The following is a 24,216-nucleotide window of genomic DNA, read 5'->3' on the forward strand; positions in this document are numbered from 1 at the left end:
GAGAAAAAAAAACAACAGGAGTTCCTATTGTGGTGCAGCAGAAATTAATCTGACTAAGAACCATGAGGTTTTGGGTTCCACCCATGGCCTCGCTCAGTGGGTTAAGGATCCGCGTTACCATGGGCTGCAGTGTAGGTTGCAGATGCAGCTCGAATCTGATGTTGCTGAGGCTGTGGTATAGGCCGGCAGCTGTAGCTCTGATTGGGACCCCTAGCGTGGTAACCTCCATATGCTGTAGGTGTGGCTCTAAAAAGAAAACAAAAAAACAAAAAAAACACAGACCAAAAGTCAAAGAGGAGATGAAAAATAGGAAAATAGGAGGAAGAATAAAATAAAGATCTAAAAAAATCAGGAGGTCTAACAGCTGACCAATAGTTATTTCAGACAGAACAAAGAAAAAGAGATATAACCTAAAAAGCTCAAACCTTCCAAATTTCTAGGACATGAATGGCCAGCAAAATGAAAGAGTGAAATACCAAAAAAGTGAGGATAAAAAAATTCTGGAATGTCTCTAGAAAGAGAAAATAGGTAACCCCAACAAAGGAGCAGCCCCAGTCATGGAAACAACAGGAAAAATAAAACACATGGACATGATGAAAACAGAGATGCAGAGCATATTTGCAGTATTTGTGCCCTATCTTTTCATTGCAAAATCTATAAAGTTAAATTCTCTAGTTCAAGGAGTTCCTGCTGTGGTCCATCGGGTTAAGGATCCAGCATTGTCTCTGCAGCAGTTCATGTCTGCTACTGAGGCATGGGTTCAATCCCTGGCCCAGTGCAGTGGGTTAAGTTTCCAGTGTTGCCACAGTTACAGCCTAGCTGCAGCTGTCCTGAGAACTTCCACATGCTGCGGGTATGGCCAAAAAATTAATTAATTAGAATACATTTCTTAGTGGAAAACTGGGTAGTAATAGGATGGATAGTATGCTTTTAAAAATTAATGTATTTAGAGTTCCTGTGGTGGCTCAGTGGTAACAAACGCAACTAGTATCATGAGGACTATGGTTTGATCCCTGGCTTCACTCAGTGGGTTAAGGATCCGGCATTGCTGTGGCTGTGGGTGTGGCTGGCAGCTGCAGCTCCGATTAGATCCCCAGCCTGGGCACTTTCATATGCCACGGTTGCAGCCATTAAAAAAAAAAAAAAAAATGTATTATTACCAATATCAAATGTTTAGTAAGCTTCACCTTCACTTGGCCCAACGGGATATAAATGACCCCATCCCATGTGAAAACCTCTCTTTACTCCATTGTCTTTACTCAGCTCCTCTGACATCCTGAGCTGAGCCAAACTCCTGCCTCTACTAAGGCTTCCCTATCGGGGCTGCTACCTTCCCTGGCCTCTAATGGTTTTTGGATTGAATTATTCAGGAAGATGAAGACCTCTATTATATTTTAAGAAATGTGAGGCGTTCCCACCGTGACTCAGTGGTTAATGAATCCGACTAGGAACCATGAGGTTGTAGGTTCGATCCCTGCCCTTGCTCAGTGGGTTAAGGATCTAGCGTTGCCGTGAGCTATGGTATAAGTCCCAGGCGAGGCTCGGATCCCGAGTTGCTGTGGCTCTGGCATAGGCCCGCGGCTATGGCTCCGATTAGACCCCTAGCCTGGGAACCTCCATATGTCATGGGAGCGGCCCTAGAAATGGCAAAAAGACGAAGGAAAGGAAAGGAAAGGAAAGGAGGAGAGAGAGAGAGAGAGAGAGAGAGAAAGAAAGAAAATGTGAGAGCAGAGACTTTGTCTTAAACTAGTTTAATTCTTCCCAAATCCTGCCTAGTGCATTGTATCACAAAAACACCATTTTTTTTTATCTTATTGACATGCCAAATAAATACGACCATAAATTATGAGATAGAAATGTCTTTAAGAGTGTTTCTCACAGCCTGTTATCTTTGCAAGGTGCCTAAGGAGCAAAAGATTAAATCTATTTTACAGGTAGCAAACTAAGGAACAAAGACATCTAAGTCTGCATTTTATCATAAGTCATTTGATGGAAACAACTCAAGCACTTACGTCTCTTATCAGTACTCAGCAATTTAAAATAAAATACTTAAGTAAACTCCTGAGAACATTTAGCTAACTACCTTGCCTAATTTAAGTCACTCTTCTAGTGTCACACAATAAAATAAGAGTTATCAAACTTGCACACTGGATGTTTTTGAACATTAAATAACACCTGTAAAGTATTAAATTCCTCTTAATTTTAAATAGAAAAAATTCAAGGGTAAGACAGTTCTTTCACTGGGCAAATAGGAATCAAGCACCTACCACAGGGCCAAATGCTATTTAGGCACACTAGAAAACAAGTGGTGAACAAGACAAAGGAGGTCTCCTAATTCTAAAAGTCAGGACACAAAATGTTTTAACTTTCAAAATCAGTACACACTCAAAAGCTGCCAATTACAACTTATTTTTCACTCAATTTTCAATTTTAGTTTCATTCACTGTGAGATTATGTTTCTCAAAGAAAATAATATACGACCCAGCAGGGTCTCTGAACCCCAGCACTCCTGACATTAGGAGCTGGATGCCTCTGTTGGGAGAGCCTCCCTAACCTCCACCATCACATGTCCCTGGCAAGCCCTCTCAGGACAACCAGAAATTTTTCCTGATATCACCGAATGTCTCCTACAGGGCAAAATCACACCCAGTTAGAAACCTTAAAGTACAGGAATGAATGAGGATAATCTCTAACTCCTCGTTCTCAATTTTTTTTTTTTTTTTTTTTTTTTTTGGCCTTTTAGGGGCGCACCCGCGCATATGAAAGTTCCCAGGTTAGGGTTGAATCACAGCTGCCGGCCTACACCGCAGTCACAGCAACATTGGATCTGAGCCCCGCTGCGACCTACACCACAGCTCTCGGCATCCCTAGATCCTTAACCCACTGAGCTAGGCCAGGGATGGAACCCGCATCCTCATGGATCCTAGTCGGGTTCGTTACCACAGAGCCACAAGGGGGTGGGGGGTGGTTGCTGCACTAGCTGCTAGCTTAAAGATGGGCAATATTCATTGTTTACGGAAATGGCCCGCAATATGTTTTGTGGACACCTCTTTATACTCACAAGCATACGTATCTAACTTTATTACACACGTCAGTTCACCAGTGTTGAAGATTTTCTTAAAAGGGAGATCAAGTAGAAAATACAAGTTTAGGATAGGGGTTGATACGGGTTGTATAAGGTATAGCAACCATAAGCGAAGCTGAGAGTCCAGAAACACGTACACGATAAAATGAGTTCCCGCCCCCCTCCAGCCATTCACAAGCTTCTGCACTTTTAACTAGGGCTGCCCCTCTGAAAACTTTGTCCACAGCTGACGCCTGCTTCTCTAGCCCAGCAAGTCTGCAGCTAAGGCACATTTTTGAGGCGGTTCAATACTTCCATGAACAGAAAATTCTTGGCTGTCTAAGAGATGGAATGAGGCTCAAAAGGAGCAATCACAAGATTCTCCCAAGAAAGAGGCCCTCACATTGGGATTACAAGAAGTCTTGCGGAAACAATACCACCGGTCACTCGGCCTCTGAAGAGCTCCCGCGTCTTTCCCACTGCAGTACCCCCGGAGCCCTAAACTCCGCCTGCGGCTTCGCGCTCCTCGGCCTCGGCGCGAACGCCCGAGGCCTGCACTTACCAGCCCCCACGCAGCCATGTTGCGGCCGGTTCCGCCCGCGCAGGGCTTTGGGGAGGAAGTCCACACGGCCGCAGCTCAGGGCAGCCCAGCAAAGACCGAGTAACCAGCGCAGGAGCCAGGCGGGAACCCAGCAGCGCCGGACAGCCAAAGGCGGCGGAAGACACGGAAGGCGAAAAGCCGCGGCCTCAGGAGCTCGCCCAGCCGCACCCGGCGCCTTACGCAATTTAAAACGGACTGCACATGCGCAAAACGGACCCTTCGACTCCGGAGGAAAGCCGTTAGAGGCCCGCCCCCTCGCTTGTACTCGCGCGTCCGGCTTTCGCAGCCCCGCCCTCCCTACGTCCAACAGCCCCGCCCATCTCGTAGCCCCGCCCCCATCCTCGCGGTAGGCAAGCTTCTCTCTCTCTCCTCTCTCTCTCTCTCTCTGTCTCTCTCTGTCTCTCTCTGTCTCTGTCTCTCTCTCTCTCTGTCTCTCTCTCTCTGTCTCTCTGTCTCTCTCTGTCTCTGTCTCTCTCTCTCTCTCTCCCCGCACCTGCCCCTGCTCCAACGTGCAGAAGTAGTTTACTACTAAGTCTCGTCAGCCACACCCAGCTCATTTTGCATCTTCTCTGAAACGAACAATAGTATAATGATGATGGATCACATATTTTTTCAAATATGTGGGTAGGAGTTCCCGTCGTGGCGCAGTGGTTAACGACTCCGACTAGGAACCATGAGGTTGCGGGTTCGGTCCCTGCCCTTGCTCAGTGGGTTAACGATCCGGCGTTGCCGTGAGCTGTGGTGTAGGTTGAAGATGCGGCTCGAATCTCTCCTTGCTGTGGCTCTGGCGTAGGCCGGAGACCACAGCTCCAATTAGACCCGTAGCCTGGGAACCTCCATATGCCGCGGGAGCGGCCCAAGAAATAGCAAAAAGACAAAAAAAAAAAAAAAAAAAAAAAAAATGTGGGTAATGTTTTTGTGAGGCATTGGCAACAAAATGGTCTATGTAAGTGTTATCATTTAAGCATAATGTCCTGAAAGGAACCCTAAATCAAGAGTCTTGAAACCTGGATTAGCAATGTCATCTAGGACAAGCTCAGACCCTGTTCTGGCTGTTTCATTAGTTACATGATGCGAGAGTTAAGTTAGATGTTCTGAAGACTTGACCTGTTTGATGATTCTGTGAAACTATGTCCTACTTTTATGATTTAATAAAAATTTGCAAGGGAATTTTAATCAAAAAATACATTACCTTCTCCTTAGGTGAGGGAATAAACGCAAAAATAAAAAGTGGGACTATATCAGGCAAAAAAGCTTTGGCACAGCGAAGGAAATTATCAACAAATGAAAAGGCCACTTATTGTATGGAAGAAGAGATTTGCAAGCAATATATTCAGTAAGGGGTAAATATCCAAAATATACAAAGAACTCACACAACTCAACATCAAAAAAAAAAAAAGATTAAAAAAAATAGTGAAAGATCTGAATAGACATTTTTCCAGAGAAAACATATAGATGGCTAGTAGGCACATGAAAAGATGCTCAGCATCACTAATCATCAGGGAAATGAAAATTGAAATAATATGGAGAAATCACACATGTCAAAATGGCTACTATCAAGAAGATAATAATAAAAAATTGGCAAAGATGTGAAGAAAAGGGAGCCCTTGTGCACCATTGGTGAGAATGTATCTTGGTGCAGCCACTGTGGAAAACAGTATGGAGACCCCTCAAAAAATTAAAAATAGAACTACCATATGAGCAATTCCACTCCTGGGTGTTTAATCCAAGAAAAAGAAAAATACTGATTCAGAAAGATTCCTGCCCCCCCAATATTCATAATAGTTTTATTTACAGTAGCCAAGATATGGAAGCTACCTAAGTTACCATCAATAAATGAATGAAGATGTGTGTGTGTGCAATGGAATACTGCTGGACCACAAAAAAGAATGAAATCTTGCCATTTCTAACAGCATGGATGGACTTAGAGGGTATTAGGCTTTGTGAAATAGTGAAACAAAGAAAGACAAATGCTGTATGATTTCACTTATATGTGGAATCTAAAAAACAAAACAAAAAAACAAACTTAACAGAAACAGTTATAGAGAGAACAAACAGGAAGTTCCCAGATGGGAGGGGTGTGGCAGGAGGGGAGAAATTGGTGAGGAAGATTAAGAGATACAAATTTTCATTTGCAAAATAAATGAATCACAGGTATGAAATGTACAGTGTAATGAATATAGTCAATAAATACATAATAAAATACATTACCTATTGAATAAATTTATTAATCAATAATTTCAAGGAGTTCCCATCATGGCACAGCAGAAACAAATCTGACTAGGCAGTATGAGGTTGCAGGTTCAATCCCTGGCCTCACTCAATGGGTTAAGGATCCGGCGTTGCCGTGAGCTGTAGTATAGGTCGCAGATGGGGCTTGGATGTGACGTTGCTGTGGTTCTGGTGTATGCCAGCAGCTGTAGCTCTGATTAGATCCCTAGCCTGGAAACCTCCATATGCCACAGGTGCACCCCTAAAAAGACAAAAGGACAAAAAAAAAGAGCTTCAAGAGCTGAGCAAATAGATTTTTTTAACTTGTAATGCTTTAACAAATGTCATCGCCTACTCAGTTTTTTTTTTTTTTTTTTTTTTTAGGGAAGAGGGATTAAAAGTTAACTTTGAAATCAGGCAACCCTGGCTTCCACTCTACTCCACTAATATAAAGGGCAGGTTAATTAAACTATAACTTTCTCGATTCTCTTGTTTTTAAAAGGGGAATAACATTAAAGTTGTTGAGATATGGATTAATTCCTTTTAAGACCTAGTAGAAATGCCTAGAACATAGCAAGAATTCAATAAATAATGCTATGAGTGTTATTATGGAGATTTTTAGACTTGACCTAGTAGAAGTTTTGTAAACTGTGCTACATTATATAATTTGGTCTCAGATTTGGAATAGATAACACACACTACCATTTATTGAGCACATAGTGTACAGCAAGTTCTACCCTAAATACTCTCCATGCAGTAACCTATTTAATTTTTAGAACATTCCTATGAGAAAACATTTTATAGACAACAGAACTGGGACAGACTGTAAGTAACTTGCCCAAGATCACACCCCCATTAAATGACAGAGCTGGGGGTGAACCCCTGGATTCTGACTCCAGAACTGAGCACTAAATCACTGTACTCTTTTTACCTTTCCATGAGAACTTTTAGCAAGTGCAATCACAGAAGTAAAGTTCCATATGTACAATCATCTTCCCTCCATTACTGGAAATAGTAATTCTCAGAGGCATTTTGAGGAACCTGAAATGTGATGACATATACTGGTATGCAATGCAGGGGGTGTTGGCAATGAACTGGTTTGTTCTAGGGAGAAAATGGAGCAGCACCCTTATGAAAACAAAAAGTTACGGAGAGTCCGCATCACCCCAAATTTTCAGTGCTCTCTGCATCTGTCGTAATACTTCATAGCTCCACCACATTTTTGGCATCCTAAAATAAGGTTGCTAGTTGATGGAGTAATGTTTATAAAACCCAGACTTTGTCCTTACAGATCCCTTTACATCCAAAATACATCAAGATCAATCTTAATGAACTGCTATGACAGTTGACTTGCACCTAGGTAAGTGGTATGTGTGTGTTTATGTATTTATGAATTATGTGTATTAGTGTGTATATGGAGGAAAAGGTATACAGAAATTTAACTTGAAAAAGAAGTAGAAACTTTTAGTTATTTATGATTTTATGTTGTAGATAATTTCAAATTTGTGATTAGTAAAATTCTATTAAAGAACATTTTATTTTATTTTATTTTTTAAATTAATTTAATTTTATTTTTTAAATTAATTTTATTTATTTATTTATTTTGTGTGTGTGTGTGTGTGTGTGTGTGTGTGCTTTTGCCATTTCTTGGGCCACTCCCGCAGCACATGGAGGTTTCCAGGCTAGGGGTCGAATCATAGCTGCAGCTGCCGGCCTATGCCAGAGCCACAGCAACAAGGGATCCGCCGGATCCTTAACCCACTGACAGGAACTCCTCTATTAAAGAACATTTTAGACCTTACCATGACATTTCAAAAATCAGTCTGGGGGTTCCTGTCATGGCACAGTGGTTAACGAATCCGACTAGGAACCATGAGGTTTTGGGTTTGATCCCTGGCCTAGGTCAGTGGGTTAAGGATCCTCCATTGCCGTGAACTGCGGTGTAGGCCGCAGACAAGGCTCACATCCAGAGCTGCTGTGGCTCTGGCGTAGGCCAGTGGCTACAGCTCTGATTAGGCCCCTAGCCTGGAAACCTCCATATGCCTCGAATGCGGCCCCAGAAAAGACAAAAAGACAAAAAAATAAAAAATAAATAAAAAATCAATCTGTAGAGTTTCCTTGTGACTCAGCAGGTTAAGAATCCAGCATTATCACTGCAGTGGTTTGGGTCACTTAGTGGCATGGGTTCCACCCCTGGCCCAGGAACATTTACATGCCCTGAGCGCAGCCAAAAATAAATAAATAAATAAATAAATAAATTTGTTCTAGAGATTATAACATAGCTGCAGTCACAACTTAAAGTTTGCTTTATTTCTAATTGACTTAATCTGGCAATATGTCCATCAACTGGTGAATGAATAAATAAGTCATAGTGGGCCCACACTATGGAATACTCCTCAGCAACAAAAACAAATTACTGACACACAACAACACAGATGAACCTCAAAAGTTTCATCTGAAAGAAGCCAGACATCAAAGGCTATCTGCTGTAGCAGTGCACGTATGTGACTACATAAAACTGTAAGAACAGAAAGAGATATTGTTTACCAGGGCATGAGGCCAGATGAGGAAGAAGATATTGACTCCAAAGAGCCAGGAGGGAACTTTTTGCAGTGATGGAAATAATTTATGCCTTGATGATGATGGTGGTTATATGACTCCATGTATTTGTCAAAACTCTTAGAACTGTGCCCCTAAAAAAAGGGTGACCTTTGCTGTAAATTATACCTCAATAAACTTGACTTGAGAAATTAAGAGCAAGAGAGGGAAACACATAAACCAAATGCAATGTGTGAATTTTGACCAGAGTCTGGTTCAGATCAAAGAAGCTATATGGGTTGGGTAATTTGCTCTAGGAAACCAGCACCATGGTGTCCAGCTGCAAGATTGGCTATCCACCCTCAAAAGCAACCTGGCCAGTTTAGGAGCCAAATGCCCTGGATTGCTGGACTCTGGGGCCAGTTATCTGCACCTGGAGGTAATGGACAGGATTTTGTTCCCAGCATCACCTTTGGTCACACTGTGGTGCAAAGCTCTGATACAAAGCTCTGAAGGCATCTTGGCCAGGACCATTTCTCTGACATGCACATGATGGTATCCAGGCCAGAACACTGGGTAAAGCCAATGGCTGTAGCAGGCACCAGTCAATACATGTTTCATCTTGAGTCTACTGAGGACCTTGGGGCTTTGATTAAAGACATTCAGGAGAATGGAAGGAAGGTTGGCCTTGCTACCAAACCAGGAACTACACTTGAGTATTTCGCACCTTGGTTATGACAGTGGAACCTGGGTTTGGAGGGCAGAAATTCATGGAAGATATGATGGCAAAGTTTCACTTTGAGGACCCAATTCCTGTCTTCGGACATAGCGGTTGATGAGGAAGTAGGTCCTGACACCACCCATAAGTGAGCTGAGGCAGGAGCTAAAATGACGGTGTCTGGCTGAGCCATAGTGAGGAGTGAAGACCCCAGATCTATGATCAACCTGTTAAGAAAGCTTTGCTCAGCAGGTAAACAGCTCAACATAGTATTCGAGAGGACTCAGGTTCATCTCTGGCCTCATTCAGTGAGTTAAGGATTCAGTGTTGATACAAGGTTCAGCAAAGTTTGCAGATATGTCTCAGATCCAGTGTTTCTGTGGCTATGGTGTAGGCTGGCAGCTGCAGCTCCGACTCGACCCCTAGCCTGGAAACTTCCATACGCCATAGGTGTGGCCCTAGGAAGGAAGGAAAATTTGTTCAGAAGCTGCTCAGAAACATGCTCTCCACTAATGAAACCTCTAGGAGTCCCAGGTTTCTGCTCATGAGATCTTTTTACTGGAAAATAAAAATACTGACTACCAAATCATACTACAATGAAGGCAGTGATGCTTTTCTGAGGAATATTCATTCCTATGACTAAAATATACAGAAGAATTCTCTTGTGGCACAGCATGTTAATGGTCCAGCACTGATACTGCATGCAGCACCTTGGGCTGCTGTAGTATAGGTTCGATCCTTGGCCCAGGAACTTCCACATGCAGCAGGTGTGTGGCAAATACATACATACATACATACATGCATACATTCAATATGCATAATGTTCCAAGAGGTTAGAAAGTGTGTATAATTCCCTTTTTAGTGATGGAATTTAAAGATCAGTGTGGTAAAATACCATTTTTACTGGATTTTTATAAAGAGTAAAAAATATGGCTGTATTAAAGAAAGTTATAAACAGAAATGTCTTAATGCATAAGAAAGGCATATCAGCCATAATGAAAAAAAAGCTTTTTTTCTGAATTTCTAAAAAGGATTTTCTGTTGTATCGTGGCTGTTTTCCAAAAGCAAAGAACTCCTTATGTTTGTCTGTTTCATGTCATTTGCGATTTGTGTATGTGTGTGATAAATAAGTTTGGATCTGAAAAAAAAAAAAAAAGAGTTATACAGAGTTCCCATCGTGGCACAGCAGAAACGAATCCAACTAGGAACCATGAGGTTGGGGGTCAATCCCTGTCCTCACTCAGCGGGTTAAGGATCTGGTGTTGCCATGAGCTGTGGTGTAGGTCACAGACATGGCTTGGATCCTGAGTTGCTGTGGCTGTGGCCTAAGCTATAGAGAGCGTTAAGCAACAGTGAGAAACTAAAATATTGATTATTGCATGACAGGGAACTGTGAATTTTCTTACGTTTTCTTATAATTGTATTATCGATGTAAGAGAATGTCCTTACTCTCTCATGTCCTTCTGTTAAATACATTCACCTTAGTAGCCTTTTCTGGCAAAATTATCCTCAGATACAAAAGTTCCACTGGCCTATAACTGCCAAGAAGTGTGCTTCTAACATGAAGATAGATGGCAGCAACGTTCACCAAAACAAAACAAAACAAAACAAAAATGCCATGCACTTAGTCTTAACAGTCTGTGTTCAGTTCATAATTGTAAAGTGCTGTATAAATTGGCTGAGCTTTGTCTCCTAAATTACCTTGGCACCAACCATTTGATTCTTAGTTGCAATTATATTTTATTATATGTACATTGTTTCTCTTAACAAGAACACAACAAATCTCTCTTCTCTAGGTCTCTACTCTGTAGCCTATGGTTTATTTTTAGTCAATGTAATTGTTACCTCATAAAAAGGGAACAATTTAAAACACACTTAGATTTTCAAAAGCTTAATGATGTAGTTCTGCATTACACTTTTAACTGTGCAAAGACAAATTACTTTGACAGTGCTAGTCAAAAACTTAATGTACATTCATATCTACTGACTTGGAAATGGGCTGTGTACATTATTGGAAAAGCGCAGTTTATCAAATAGCATGCACAGTATTTACCTGATTACATAAATATATATGTAAGTACAGAGGCGTTCCCATTGTGCCTCAGCAGGTTAAGAACCTAACATAATGTCGGTGAAGACGCAGGTTCGATCCTTGGCCTCAGTCAATGGGTTAAGGATCCGGCGTTGCCACAAGCTGCGGCAGAGGTCACAGATGCTGCTTGGAGCCGGTGTCGCTGTGGCTCTGGTGTAGGCTCCAGCTGTAGCTCTGATTTGACCTCTAGCCTGGGAACTTCCATATGCCACAGGTGTAGCCCTGAGAAGAAAAATTAAAAAATAGAAAAAAAGTGCCAAAAATTGAAATTACCCGTCCAAACAGTGCTAATGGTATATGGATGGTAGAATAACATGCGATTTTCATTGCCTTCTTTATGCCTTTCTCTTTCGTTTAAAACTTATATGTTTTCCACTTATAATAAGAAAAATAAGAAATTAAATATGTATAGGACATGATATATAAGATGTTTATAAATTCAAGCATCTATAGAATGCCAAAACTGAGTTCCCGTCATGGCTCAGTGGAAAACAAATCTGACTGGTATCCATGAGGATGCAGGTGCGATCCCTGGGCTTGCTCAGTGGGTTACAGATCCAGCGTTGCTATGAGCTGTGGTGTAGGTCTCAGAAAGAAATGCCAAAACTGTAGCCTGCTGGCAATACCTAACAGTGAGAGATTTACAAAGTGAAAGAAATACGAAGATAACCTGGGAGCACACTTGGGGCAGAAATGATGTGTTGCTGACACAGAGAAAATCTGTCAGTGAAAAAAATGATCATGTTTGCAAAAACGGAACTAGATTGTAGAGTACCTCCAATGGCAGGATAACTCTGCACATATTTCTATAGACAGTGGGAAACTATACTGATCTGGGGTGAGTTACAGAAATAAATGATAGCTAATTTAGACATTTATCAGCTCGCACAACTGTTGGGAGCAATGGGCAAATCATGTATTGGGGGCTTTCAGGAATCATTCCCAAAGAGACACTGCAGAACTGAACCACCAAGAGCCAGCTGATACATGAATGGTCAGGAAACAAATAAAAAAATCAGGAAGTCGATGCTAATGCTGTGTCTCCAGAAACATGCTGACACCGCATAATCAGAAAATAACTGTGATTACAAAATTGCTGTGTTAAGGAAGCAAAAAATTAAGGCACCACAATTAAGAAGCCTCCATGAGCAGGAAGCCTCTTATTGTTCTGGCTTCAGAAGCGGAGTGTACCTGCCCTGATGGTTATGAGAAAACCAGTGTTCCTTGACTATGAACATCCATGAGACTAGTGACCAGACAGGGGGACTTTTGATAACATTGCCATAAAAAAATCAGTTGCCTACAGACCATGCTCACCTCTAGAAAAACCAAAGGCAGTGGAAGAATGAATTTTGTCTCTGTTCCCCTTTGCCAACCCTGAAAGCCTGCCTACTCCGGCTGCAAAGAAGTCTGGGAAATGTAGTTTTTAGCTTCTCAGCCTCTGCAGTGAAGAATGGCACACTAGAAGGGGTTGGAATGAATGTGAAACAACAAACTACGGTTAATAAGGTTCGCAAATTAAACCACTCCAACGGAGCTAATAACAGGTTTTTTTTTTCTTAATTATTTTAACCTTCCTTCAATTTATATTTATTTATTTATTTACTTATTTATTTTGCTTTTTAGGCCTGCACTAGAGACATGTGGAGGTTCCCACTAATCGAGGCCAGGGATTGAACCTGCAACCTCATGTTCCTAGTCGGATTTATTTCCACTGTGCCACAACGGGAACTCCTAGTAACAGTTCTGTAATAGTGATCCCTTACCTTTTACTTTTGTCCCCAAAGGCGTAGTAGAAACATTTTCAAAGCAATAATAACTCACTATGGCACAAAGTTTTCACATAATCATTAAAATTAAATTTGTATTCTTTGGTTACAGATTGTAAACATAAGTATATTCAATTCAAATATCTTCAAAATTCACTACAATAAATCGTGATGCAAATGGTGATAAATCATCAATAAACATTATCTAAAAAAGGTCAGAGAAGTTCCTGTTGCAGCTCAGCAGAAACAAACCCGACTAGTATCCATGAGGATTTGGGTTCAATCCCCGGCCCCTCTCAGTGGGTTAACGATCTGGTGTTGCCGTGAGCTGTGGTGTATGTAGCTCACAGACCTGGCTCGGATTTGGCGTTGCTGTGGGTATGGTGTAGGCTGGCAGCTGTAGCTCCAATTTGACCCCTAGCAAAAAAAAAAGTCAAATTTGGAAGTACTGGAGAGAGATTTGAGACCACTATTCACATGTAATTGATTGAATCAATTCCAGTAAAAGGATAATGAAGTATTTTAGAGAGCCTTAAATATTGTAAAAATGTATATTCATTCACTTTAACTGTATTATAACAAAAGAGCACTGAGATTTTGGTTACATATGAGTTAATCCATTATACTTCAAAGTTGTAGAGTTATATTTTTCATATATCCTGATGTATAGCAAATTCCTACAATGCAGATGCCGATGTAGGCTATAATAGTTGGATTTTGAGGTATTTTCAAGAATTTGATAATAACATGATTGTTCTACATGGCAACAATAGAATCATATGTCAACAAATGTTCACACATATCAGGAAAAAAGAAACTCCTGTCACAGTGGAAGCTTAGAACTCTCTAAATTAGAACCATAATATTTTTCATCTGGAAGCTATTCATTTAATAAATGATTATTACAATCTACTTCTTATCAACCTTGACTTCAAGTTGGTTTTTTTAAAACTCAGGTTCCTGTTGATGCAGAAGCTATACCAACAACTAAAATACAACAGGACAAATATTGTAAAAAATGCCTCAGAAAACTAAATGTAGAACTACCATATGATCCAGCAATCCCACTCCTGGGCATATATATTCAGACAAAACATTCACACAAAAAGATACATGCACATCTACGTTCATCACAACACTATTCACAATAGCCAAGACATGGAAACAACCTAAATGTCCATTGGCAGATGAATAGATTAAGAAGATATGGTACAATGGAATACTACTCAGGCATAAAAAAGGACAAATCACAGCCATTTGCAGCAACACAGATGAAACTAGAGATTCTCATACTAAGTGAAGCTAGAAAGAGAAAGACAAATACCATATGATATCCCTTATTCATGGAATCTAAAATATGCCACAGATGATCCTATCTACAAAACAGAAACAGATCATGGCCAAGGAAAGCAGACTTATGGTTGCCAGGGGCGGGGGGGGAGGATGGGATGGGAGTTTGGGGTTGTTGGATGCAAACTGTAACAATGGGAATGGATGGGCAATGGGGTCCTACTGTACAGCACAGGGAACCATGCGTGATTGGGTCACTTTGCTGTACAACAGAAATTGAAGAAGCACTGCAAATCAACAATACTTTAATTTTTTAAAATGCGTAAAATGCTATGAAATGCAAGGTGAGAGAGATGAAAATTCCTCTTAGGGGTGGGGAAGGCTTCAGAAAATCTTCACAGATAAGAACATCTTCAACCTGAGTCTCCAAAGACAAGTTGGGAGTTGTCATATCAACAAGAGGAGGAAGGATGTCCAAGCAAGGTTTTCAGAGCTTGCAAAGGTATGAGGAGATGGGAAAGACCATGAAATATTGAGACAACTAGAGTGACCAAAGTTACTAGAGGAGAGAGTATTTCTTTAAGGAGTTTTGATTTAAAAGTGCCCTGTGATGAAGGACCTTGTGAAATATGCTTGAGCACATTGCTGGTGCTCAGTAAGTATTTAGTGCTGGTGCCGAGTGAAAAAAATAAAAGCGTGAATCTGAAAGCACTGAGCATCCATGAAAATGTCTGAAGCAGAAGAATGACTTGATTATGCTGCATTTTAAATGAATCAGAGAAAAAGTGGAAAGTGGGAGGCTGCTTAGAAGCCCATGGCAGCTTTTCAGACAAGAAATGTAGAAGCTGTTATCCCAAAGAAGTTAGTTGGTTTGTTCAAGGTCTCAGAGCCGATTAGCAACAAAATGGGCTTCTGTCCCTCTGCCCAAACACTTTTTCTTTTTTTTTTTTTTACCTAATTTTTTTTTTCCCCACTGTACAGCAAGGGGGTCAGGTTATCCTTAGATGTATACATTGCAATTACAGTTTTTTCCCCCACCCTTTCTTCTGTTGCAACATGAGTATCTAGACATAGTTCTCAATGCTACTCAGCAGGATCTCCTTATAAATCTATTCTAGGTTGTGTCTGATAAGCCCAAGCTCCCGATCCCTCCCACTCCCTCCCCCTCCCATCAGGCAGCCACAAGTCTCTTCTCCAAGTCCATGATTTTCTTTTCTGAGGAGATGTTCATTTGTGCTGGATATTAGATTCCAGTTATAAGTGATATCATATGGTATTTGTCTTTGTCTTTCTGGCTCATTTCACTCAGTATGAGATTCTCTAGTTCCATCCATGTTGCTGCAAATGGCATTATGTCATCCTTTTTTATGGCTGAGTAGTATTCCATTGTGTATATATACCACCTCTTCCGAATCCAATCATCTGTCGATGGACATTTGGGTTGTTTCCATGTCCTGGCTATTGTGAATAGTGCTGCAATGAACATGCGGGTGCATGTGTCTCTTTTAAGTAGAGCTTTGTCCGGATAGATGCCCAAGAGTGGGATTGCAGGGTCATATGGAAGTTCTATGTATAGATTTCTAAGGTATCTCCAAACTGTTCTCCATAGTGGCTGTACCAGTTTACATTCCCACCAGCAGTCCTTCTCTTTCTTACTTATTTCACTCAGGATGAGAGTCTCTAGTTCCATCCATGTTGCTGCAAATGGCATTATTTTGTTCTTTTTTATGTCCAAGTAGTATTCCATTGTGTATATAACCACATCTTCCTAATCCACTTGTCTGCTGATGGACCATTGGGTTGTCACTATGTCTTGGCTAATGTGAATAGTGCTGCAATGAACATGCAGGTGTTGTTTTGTCTTGTCTTTTTTAAGGAAAGTTTTGTCTGGATATATGCCCAAGAGTGGGATTGCATGGTCGTATGGCCGTTCTATGTATAGATTTCTAAGGTATCTCCATACTGTTCTCCATAGTGTTTGTACCAGTTTACATTCCTACCAACAGTGCAGGAGGGTTCCCCTTTCTCCACAGCCCCTCCAGCACTTGTTATTTGTGGATTTATTAATGATGGCCATTCTGACTGGTGTGAGGTGGTATCTCATGGTAGTTTTGATTTGCATTTCTCTTATAATCAGCGATGTTGAGCATTTTTTCATGTCCAAACACTTTTTCTACTATGCTTTCTTACCTGCAAATTTATTGTTCAAAACGTAAAACCTGAGATATCTGTAAGAGGATTTCTGTTGTAAGGGTGTGGTGACACAATGATGTTGGAAGTTGTGGACAGGTCTAACTGAATAATAATATTTCAGCAAGATTTTTTCATTTTTTTAGGTTGTGGGGGACTTTAAAAAAAAAATCAGGGAGACAATTTACACAGTGGCATATCAAGGATTAATTTGACTTGCAAATTGGCGAACCAAAGCAACTTACAAAGGCTGTTGAACTGTTTTTTTGTTTGTTTGTTTTTTAAAAAGGTAAGAAACACAGGAGTTCCCATTGTGGCTCAGCGTAAACAAATCTGACTAGCATCCATGAGGATGAAGTTTCAATCTCTGGCCTCGCTCAGTGGGTTAAGGATCTGGCGTTGCTGTGGCTGTGATGTAAGCCAGCAGCCACAGCTCCAATTCGACCCCCAGCCTGGGAACCTCCATATGCTGCAGGTGCAGCCCTAAAAAAAAAAAAAAAAAAAAAGTAACCCATAGTTAACTAGATGGTTATTTCTCAAAACTATTCCCATCTTTAGAAATATTTTAGGCTATCTTTATCTTTTTTCCTATTTTTCTAGAGACATTTTTCTCCCCCATGAAACTCTCTGGCCATAAAACCACTGACTGCTTTTGTCCTATTCCAACCTCTGATGGTTTCTAGCATCCTGTCTCCTGCCCACATTTTTCCTTTCACTTCTTAGTTCTCATCCCTTCTTTCACTTCCCCTCATGCTACGCCAGATACAGATGCCAAGAAGATGGATTAGCTCATTTACCAAATCAGGAGGTTTCCCTTTGTCATTCAAACTAGTTTCTTAGTACACTGAAACTAAAATTAGTTATGGTTTTGTCTCAAAGATATTAACTTCGGACTTATATTTTAATCATTTAAAGTTTGGGTAGCAAGAAGCAGATCTCAACCTAATATAAGGCCAGGCAGTAATATTTTTTTAGTTATTCAATGAATTTTATTACATTTATAGTTGTACAATGATCATCACAACCCAGTTTTATCAGGCAGTAATTTTGAATCTTCAACTCTCAATTTCAGTCTCTTTTTTTCCTTTTCTTGCATGCGAAAGTTCCTGGGCCAGGAATTGAACCCGGGCAATAGCAGCAACCTGAACTGCTGCAGTGACAATGTGAGATCCTTAACTAACTATGTCACAAAAGAACACCTCCCAATTTCAGTTTCAAACTGTTTCCACTTTGATAATGCACCTGAACACTCTTGTCTAGTTTACTAATAATCTGTCTGCATTGTTCTATCTGAGCAGAACTGACTTGTAGTCCTATGTAACTCTAACTGGGTTCTCTACAGGATTGCTACATGTCACAAGGATTAGCCCTCAGACATTTCCACTGGCTTCTAAGTCACCTGAGAACACCCTGTGGCTAGAAGGAACATGCTCCTTGTTCTTTGGAGCTGAACAATTTGGTCTCTCATTGCATTAGCAAGTGTTTTTGTTCAGAACATATATCAAGTTGGTTTTTTTGGTATTTGTTTTTCAACTTTTCAGTTTACACAAGCCAAATTTAATAAGAACCCAGCCACTCATGGTTTCTTGAGCATCCTGCCCAGATTGCCCCAGGACCCTGCCTAGGAAATGCATGGGTGCTTCATAAAACTCCGAGTCTTAAGTAAAAACAACTTTTGAATAAAATTTTTAGGCTTGGAGTTCCCATCGTGGCACAGCAGAAACGAATCCAACTAGGAACCATGAGGTTTCAGGTTTGATCCCTGGCCTTGCTCAGTGGGTTAAGGATCCGGCATTGCCATGAGCTGTGGTGTAGGTCGCAGATGAGGCTTGGATCTGGCATTGCTGTGGCCGTGGCATAGGCCAGCAGCTGTAGCTCGGTTAGACCCCTAGCCTGGGAGCCTCCATATGCTGCAGGTGCAGCCCTAAAAAAAAAAGAAAAAAAAGTTTAGGCTCATCACTTAAAAGCAGTGGGAGCCGGATATCAGGTGAACTCACTGGAACACCTGAGGAGGACTGAGAATCCAGCGCGCTCAATGAACTCATGCTAGTGCTGAGCACCAGTTCTGGGTAGGCTCCTGGTGTCCTCTGATGGGTATCTTACATCTTGCCAACTATACCATGCGTGTAGATGGAAAAATATTAATCAGTAGTCCATCTGAGGCATTCCCATTGGGGCTCAGCAGTTAATGAACTCGACTAGCATCCATGAGGACGTGGGTTCAGTCCCTGGCCTCGCTTGGTGGGTTAAGGATCAAGCGTTGCCATGAGCTGTGGTGTAGGTCAAAGACAAGGCTCAGATGCTGCGTTGCTGTGGCTGTGGTGTAGGCCAGAAGGTGTAGCTCTGATTAGACCCCTTGCTGGGAACCTCCATATGCCAAGGGTGCAGCCCTGAAAAAGACAAACAAATTTAAAAATAGTCTATCTGAGAAAGAAATGGAAATTTTTATATGAGCCAATCTGAGGATTATTACCTGGAAGACAGTCTTTCAGAAAGTTCTGAGGATGGCTCCACCTATTAGAGATCAAAGCAGTTACACACGTTTTTGAGACAAAGAGTTATGGTCAAATGATGTATTGACAGTCTACACAAGCCAGACCCACATGTACAAAGCAAGAAGTAGGTCATCACGATCCCTTATGAGCTTAAGAAGGAAGGTGATCTCCTAAGGAGATCTGGGTAATGCAGCTGCACAATATACACTAAAGGGAAAGGAAGTGGCCCAAAGGAGCAGAGAAAAATTTTATGTTTAAATTTTCCTTGTGTTGCTATAAAATATGAACTTTATTTCATGGTACTTCACCTTACAGACAATTTGACACCTCACATCTACAGCTTCAGATCCAATAGAACCATACTGGTGGAGAAAACCATGTGGTCTTTCCACTAAGGAGGATCAGACTGGAGATTCCTGGTTTTTTGCTTGGATTTATAAGAATAGGCTAGTCTAATGGGAGAGGATGTTCAGGTGTGGGTCATAGATCTAGAGTAAGTCTTGAAATATTGAGGGTGAAACCTCAATGGTGGAACCTTCAAGACCCTTGAAAAAAACCCAGAATTTCCTCCAGTGTTCCCTTCTCTCATCATTCTTTGCACAGGGCTGTGCCAGATCCCGTCTCTCAAGGGCCAAGTCCCACACGCAATTACTGAATGCATTTTGGCTCTAATGTAGCTCTATACAACTCACTAGATATCTGTAGGGACCCCATCTGGGCATCACAGCATCAATGATCCCCTGCTCAGAAAGCATACAAAAACAACGTGAAAGTTTAAAAATTTATAGTTTTCTCTGTCAGACATATTTTTGCCAAATATCCATTGGTAACCCACCAACTCAAAATACTGACAAAAAGTAAAAACATCCCACGGTCCCATAACTGTGGTTTACATTTAGTAGACCATCAAAATGGACATGAAATACAATAGCTAACTTTTTCTAAAAATGTAAACAGAGATCAATTCTGAAATCCAGTCATCCCTCAGTATCAGCAGGGGATCGGTTCCAAGACCCCCCACAGATACCAAAATCCTTGAATGCTCTAGTCCCTTATATAAAATGGCATAGTATTTGCATATAACCTACATAATCTTCCTGTACTTTAAATCATCTGTAGATTATTTATAATACCTAATACAACATAAATACTATGAAAATAATTCCCAGCTCATGGCAAATTAAAATTCTGCTTTTTGGAACTTCCTGAATTCTTTTTTTCTAGCACTTTCTATCTGTAGATGGTTGAATCCACAAACATGGAATCTGTGGATACAGAGGGCTGACTGCACTTATAACAGAAATAGTGTAATAAAATTATCCTAGGAAGTAATTGTTAATGAATTGGTGTTAATTTTAAGTCATATCTTCTGGGGATAAAAATGGACAGCAATAAACAACAACAAAAAAATGGAAGAAAACAAATGTGACCTTGATGTCTCCTCTAAAGTACATAATGTCCATATCCATTCCTTTCACCCCGTGGTGACGTTAATCCTCTGTTTATTTTGCTATTGTAATCCTAAACACATGTCGTTTCCTCAGAGATTACCTTCTCAAAGTTGGTTTTTGCCTGTTCTTTCTTACCCCACAAAAAAAGTAAAGAAAAAAAAGTGGTGTGTGTGTGTCCTGTTGGTGGTTTAAAATCAAGTTGGGACTTCCTCTTTGAACAGTTGCCTTTTCCTCTCACAGGAGGGAGAACTCATTTTGTTTGAGACTGGATAAAGTTGAAAACAAGCCACACATCAGCGGGAGGGTATGTTGGCTAAGAAGCCCCCGAAACCAGCCCCTCGAAGGATCTTCCAAGAAAGATCAAAGATTACTGCTCTGCCCTTGTACTTTGAAGGATTTTTATTAGTCAAGAGGTCAGAATACCAGGTAAGCCCATAGACGATAATGTTTAACTAGAAGCCTCTATCTTAATATAAAAATATATTTCGTGGTGATGTGATGTGACAAGGACATTCTTGTTTCTGCTGGGATTAAACCTTCTTTCTTGAGGTCAGAAATATGATTCCAATTTGCATAATTTAAATACAATATATGCCTTAAACAAATACATGTATGTATGTAAAAATTTATGTATAATATAAAGTACTAATATTATGTCATTAATATAAAAAAATTTCCTAAATTTCCAAAGAATTTATTTAAACACCAAAGAAGAGTTGAGATTAGAAGATAAAATGTTTCCTGTAGATTTTCTCTGCAATATACTACTATGCTTCCATGATGACATGTACCATTAAAATGAAAACATACTGGGAGTTCTCGTCGTGGCTCGGCAATAACGAACCCAACTGGGATCCATGAGGACATAGGTTCAATCCCTGGCCTCGCTCAGTGGGTTAAGGATCCGGCATTGTTGTGAGCTGTGGTATCAGTCACAGATATGGCTTGGATCCCGAGGTGCTGTGGCTGTGGTGTTAACCGGCAGCTACAGCATCTTCGATTCCACCCTTAGCCTAGGAACTTCCATATGCCGCAGGTATGGCCCTAAAAAGATTTTAAAAAAGAGAAAAGATGTAATGATACTATGATCAAGATTAAATCTTCTGCTTCTATTCTCAATTGATTGAAGTTTACAAAAAAATGATCAAATTATTTTTATGATAAGCTTTTGAAAAAAATTGTGACAATAATACAATTGATATTGTTTAACATAATTATGTGGTGTAAGCCACTGTTCAAGATACTGATTTTAAAAGATAATACTTAGAGTCATCTATGGGTGGATGCACACTAAGCTACATAAACACATTCATTCTGAGAAAATTCACAAAGCACTCTGTATTTTTTAAATGTAATAAATGAAAACTTAGTGCTTTTGTGATACTAATTGTGGATAATCTGAAATTAATGAAAGAAATAAACCTGAACGTGCCTGTTACTGCAAAAAAAAATAACTAACTTAGGTCAAATTTTGTGAAATTTTAATGTTAATTGAAAGTAAAAAAAATTTCTGTGTTTTGAGAAATGCCTTAAGAAGTGTTTAACAATGATTGGAGTTCCCATTGTGGTGCAGTGGTTAACGAATCTGACCAGGAACCATGAGGTTGCGGGTTCGAGCCCTGGCCTTGCTCAGTGGATTAAGGATCTGGCGTTGCTGTGAGCTGTGGTGTAGGTTGCAGACTCGGCTAGGATCCCACATTGCTGTGGCTCTGGCGTAGGCCGGCGGCTACAGCTCTGATTGGACCCCTAACCTGGGAACCTCCATATGCTGTGGGAGCGGCCCTAGAAAAAGCAAAAAGACAAAAAAAAGAAAAGTTTAACAATGATAATCAAAAATATTTTCTGAGGATTTATTAATGCTTACTGAAAAATGTGTCTGAAAAACATCTATAGTAGCACATCTTTTTCTTGCATATATAATCAGATCACTCACTATTGGAGACTAAAGACATGGTAAATTGTATTCTCTTATGGGTATTAAACATGTATTAGTAATATTTGTTGGTTACATTTTGGTTGATCCTGTATGCTTTTAAAATGAAGTCTTCTCTAACTCTTCTTAGAAAACATGCTTTGAAATGGAAAGAAAAAACTATAGCTGTAAATATTTCTGAGAAAATTAACTTGCGCTTCCACTTTTTTTTTTTTTTTTCTTTTTCTTTTTAGGTCTGCACCTGCAGCATATGGAAGTTTCCAGGCTAGGGGTTGAATCAGAGGTGCAGCTGCCGGCCTACACCACAGCCACAGCAACACCAGATCCAAGCAGCATCTACAACCTACGCCACAGCTCATGGCAACAGCGAATCCGTAACCCACTGAGCGAGGCCAGGGATCAAACCCGAATCCTCACGGATACTAGTTGGGTTCGTAACCCACTGAGCCACAATGGGAACTCCATGCTTCCACTTTTTCATAGCGAACTTGTACACCACTTCCACTTCCACTCGTACACCAGGGAGAAGAGAGCAAGAGGGCAATGATGTCTGCTAACAAGGTGGCTTCAAGAATTAAAGGGAAGATGTATGTAAAACGCCCGGCTCCCATTAGAGATTAGACATACTCTCCCTCCGTTTTAATATTTACCATATTCTTATTAAACAGACTAGAATCAGTTTTGACTCCACAAGTAATATGGCTCAAAGGAAAGCCACAGTGATAGAGGGCTTGAAGATGGAAGCAATGAGAAAAAGCTAAGGAAAATAGTGGCATTTCTAGGAAAGTGACAGCAAAGTGCCAGGGCCCTTTGAAAGGGAAGTAAGCCAAGGGTATAAAGAGGTCACTTTTGGACCTAATGGGCTGGAGGAAGTGGGAGGCTCTGCAGAACCCTAAGTGAGATCTCTGCTGAAGGAGTTCAGAACATTTAAGCTGGAGAAAATATAACAGAGGAGTAACCTGGTCTTTGAGGAAACCACAGGTTGAGTGGTGTTTCCTAGCTGTTTTGGTGAAGGCACTCTTAAGAAGGAGCTTTGCCCCCAAGGAAAATATGCTAACACATACCAATTTAAATGAAATTCCAAAAGATCCATGGATCCCAAGTCAAGAACCCATTAAAAGTACATAGTCTTTTTTTTTTTTTTTTTTTTTTGTCTTTGTGCCTTTTCTAGGGCCGCACCCACGGCATATGGAGGGTCCCAGGCTAAGGGTCGAATCAGAGCTATAGCCGCTGGCCTATGCCAGAGCCACAGCAACGTGGGATCCAAGCTGCATCTGCACCTACACCACAGCTCATGGCAATGCTGGATCCTTAACCCACTGAGCAAGGCCAGGGATAGAACCCGCAAGCTCATGGTTCCTAGTTGGATTCGTTAACCACTGCGCCACGACGGGAACTCCAAAAGTACATAGTCTTTATGGAAAAATAATGTGGGAAGATTTGTTTAACCCACAACACTAGAATTCTGGATTGATTAGGAAGATTTATTTGATAATAAAACCTATTAAATGCTACAACAGGGTACCAATGGCATTGCAATTCTAACGAATGGGGAAAATTCTCATTTTTCTGAAACTATTTGAAAATAAGGTGTTCCCATTGTGGCTCAGGGAGTTAATAACGCAACATACTGTCTGCGAAGATTCAGGTTTGATACCTGGCCTCACTCAGTGGGTTAAGGATCGGGCGTCACCGCCAGATGCAGTGTAGTTTGCAGATGCAGCTCGGATCCAGCATTGCTGTGGCTGTGGTGTAGGACGCCAGCTGCAGGTCCAATTTGACCCCTAGCCCAGGAACTTCCATGTGCCACAGGTGCAGCCATAAAAAGAAAAAAGAAAAAAACAAAAGAAAAGAAGAGGGAGTT

General features: G+C 40.8%; 2 protein-coding genes and 1 pseudogene across 7 annotated transcripts in view; 2 read left to right on the forward strand and 1 right to left on the reverse strand.

The window, feature by feature from the left end:
• Window positions 1–3,938, reverse strand: part of CENPC (centromere protein C) — a 77,964-nt gene extending 74,026 nt beyond the window's left edge. For 2 of the 3 annotated variants that reach the window (XM_013978751.2, XM_021101386.1), the window contains exon 1: window positions 3,627–3,875. In XM_013978751.2, the coding sequence (XP_013834205.2) occupies window positions 3,627–3,644 (18 nt within the window). In that variant the 5' untranslated portion in view covers window positions 3,645–3,875. Of the gene's footprint in view, window positions 1–3,626 lie in introns of all 3 variants that reach the window. The other variant, XM_003482404.4, reaches the window with a different exon arrangement.
• The window catches only part of STAP1 (signal transducing adaptor family member 1), a 53,978-nt gene continuing 36,772 nt past the window's right edge, over window positions 7,011–24,216 (forward strand). For 2 of the 4 annotated variants that reach the window (XM_021101391.1, XM_003129044.5), the window contains exon 1: window positions 20,621–20,845. In XM_021101391.1, coding sequence (XP_020957050.1) covers window positions 20,726–20,845 — 120 coding nt within the window. In that variant the 5' untranslated portion in view covers window positions 20,621–20,725. Of the gene's footprint in view, window positions 7,237–20,620; window positions 20,846–24,216 lie in introns of those variants that run through there. The other 2 variants (XM_021101389.1, XM_021101390.1) reach the window with 2 other exon arrangements.
• On the forward strand, window positions 8,744–9,449 carry LOC100737945 (annotated as a pseudogene).

This window comes from Sus scrofa, chromosome 8, assembly GCF_000003025.6.
Source record: "Sus scrofa isolate TJ Tabasco breed Duroc chromosome 8, Sscrofa11.1, whole genome shotgun sequence".
Taxonomy (NCBI): domain Eukaryota; kingdom Metazoa; phylum Chordata; class Mammalia; order Artiodactyla; family Suidae; genus Sus; species Sus scrofa.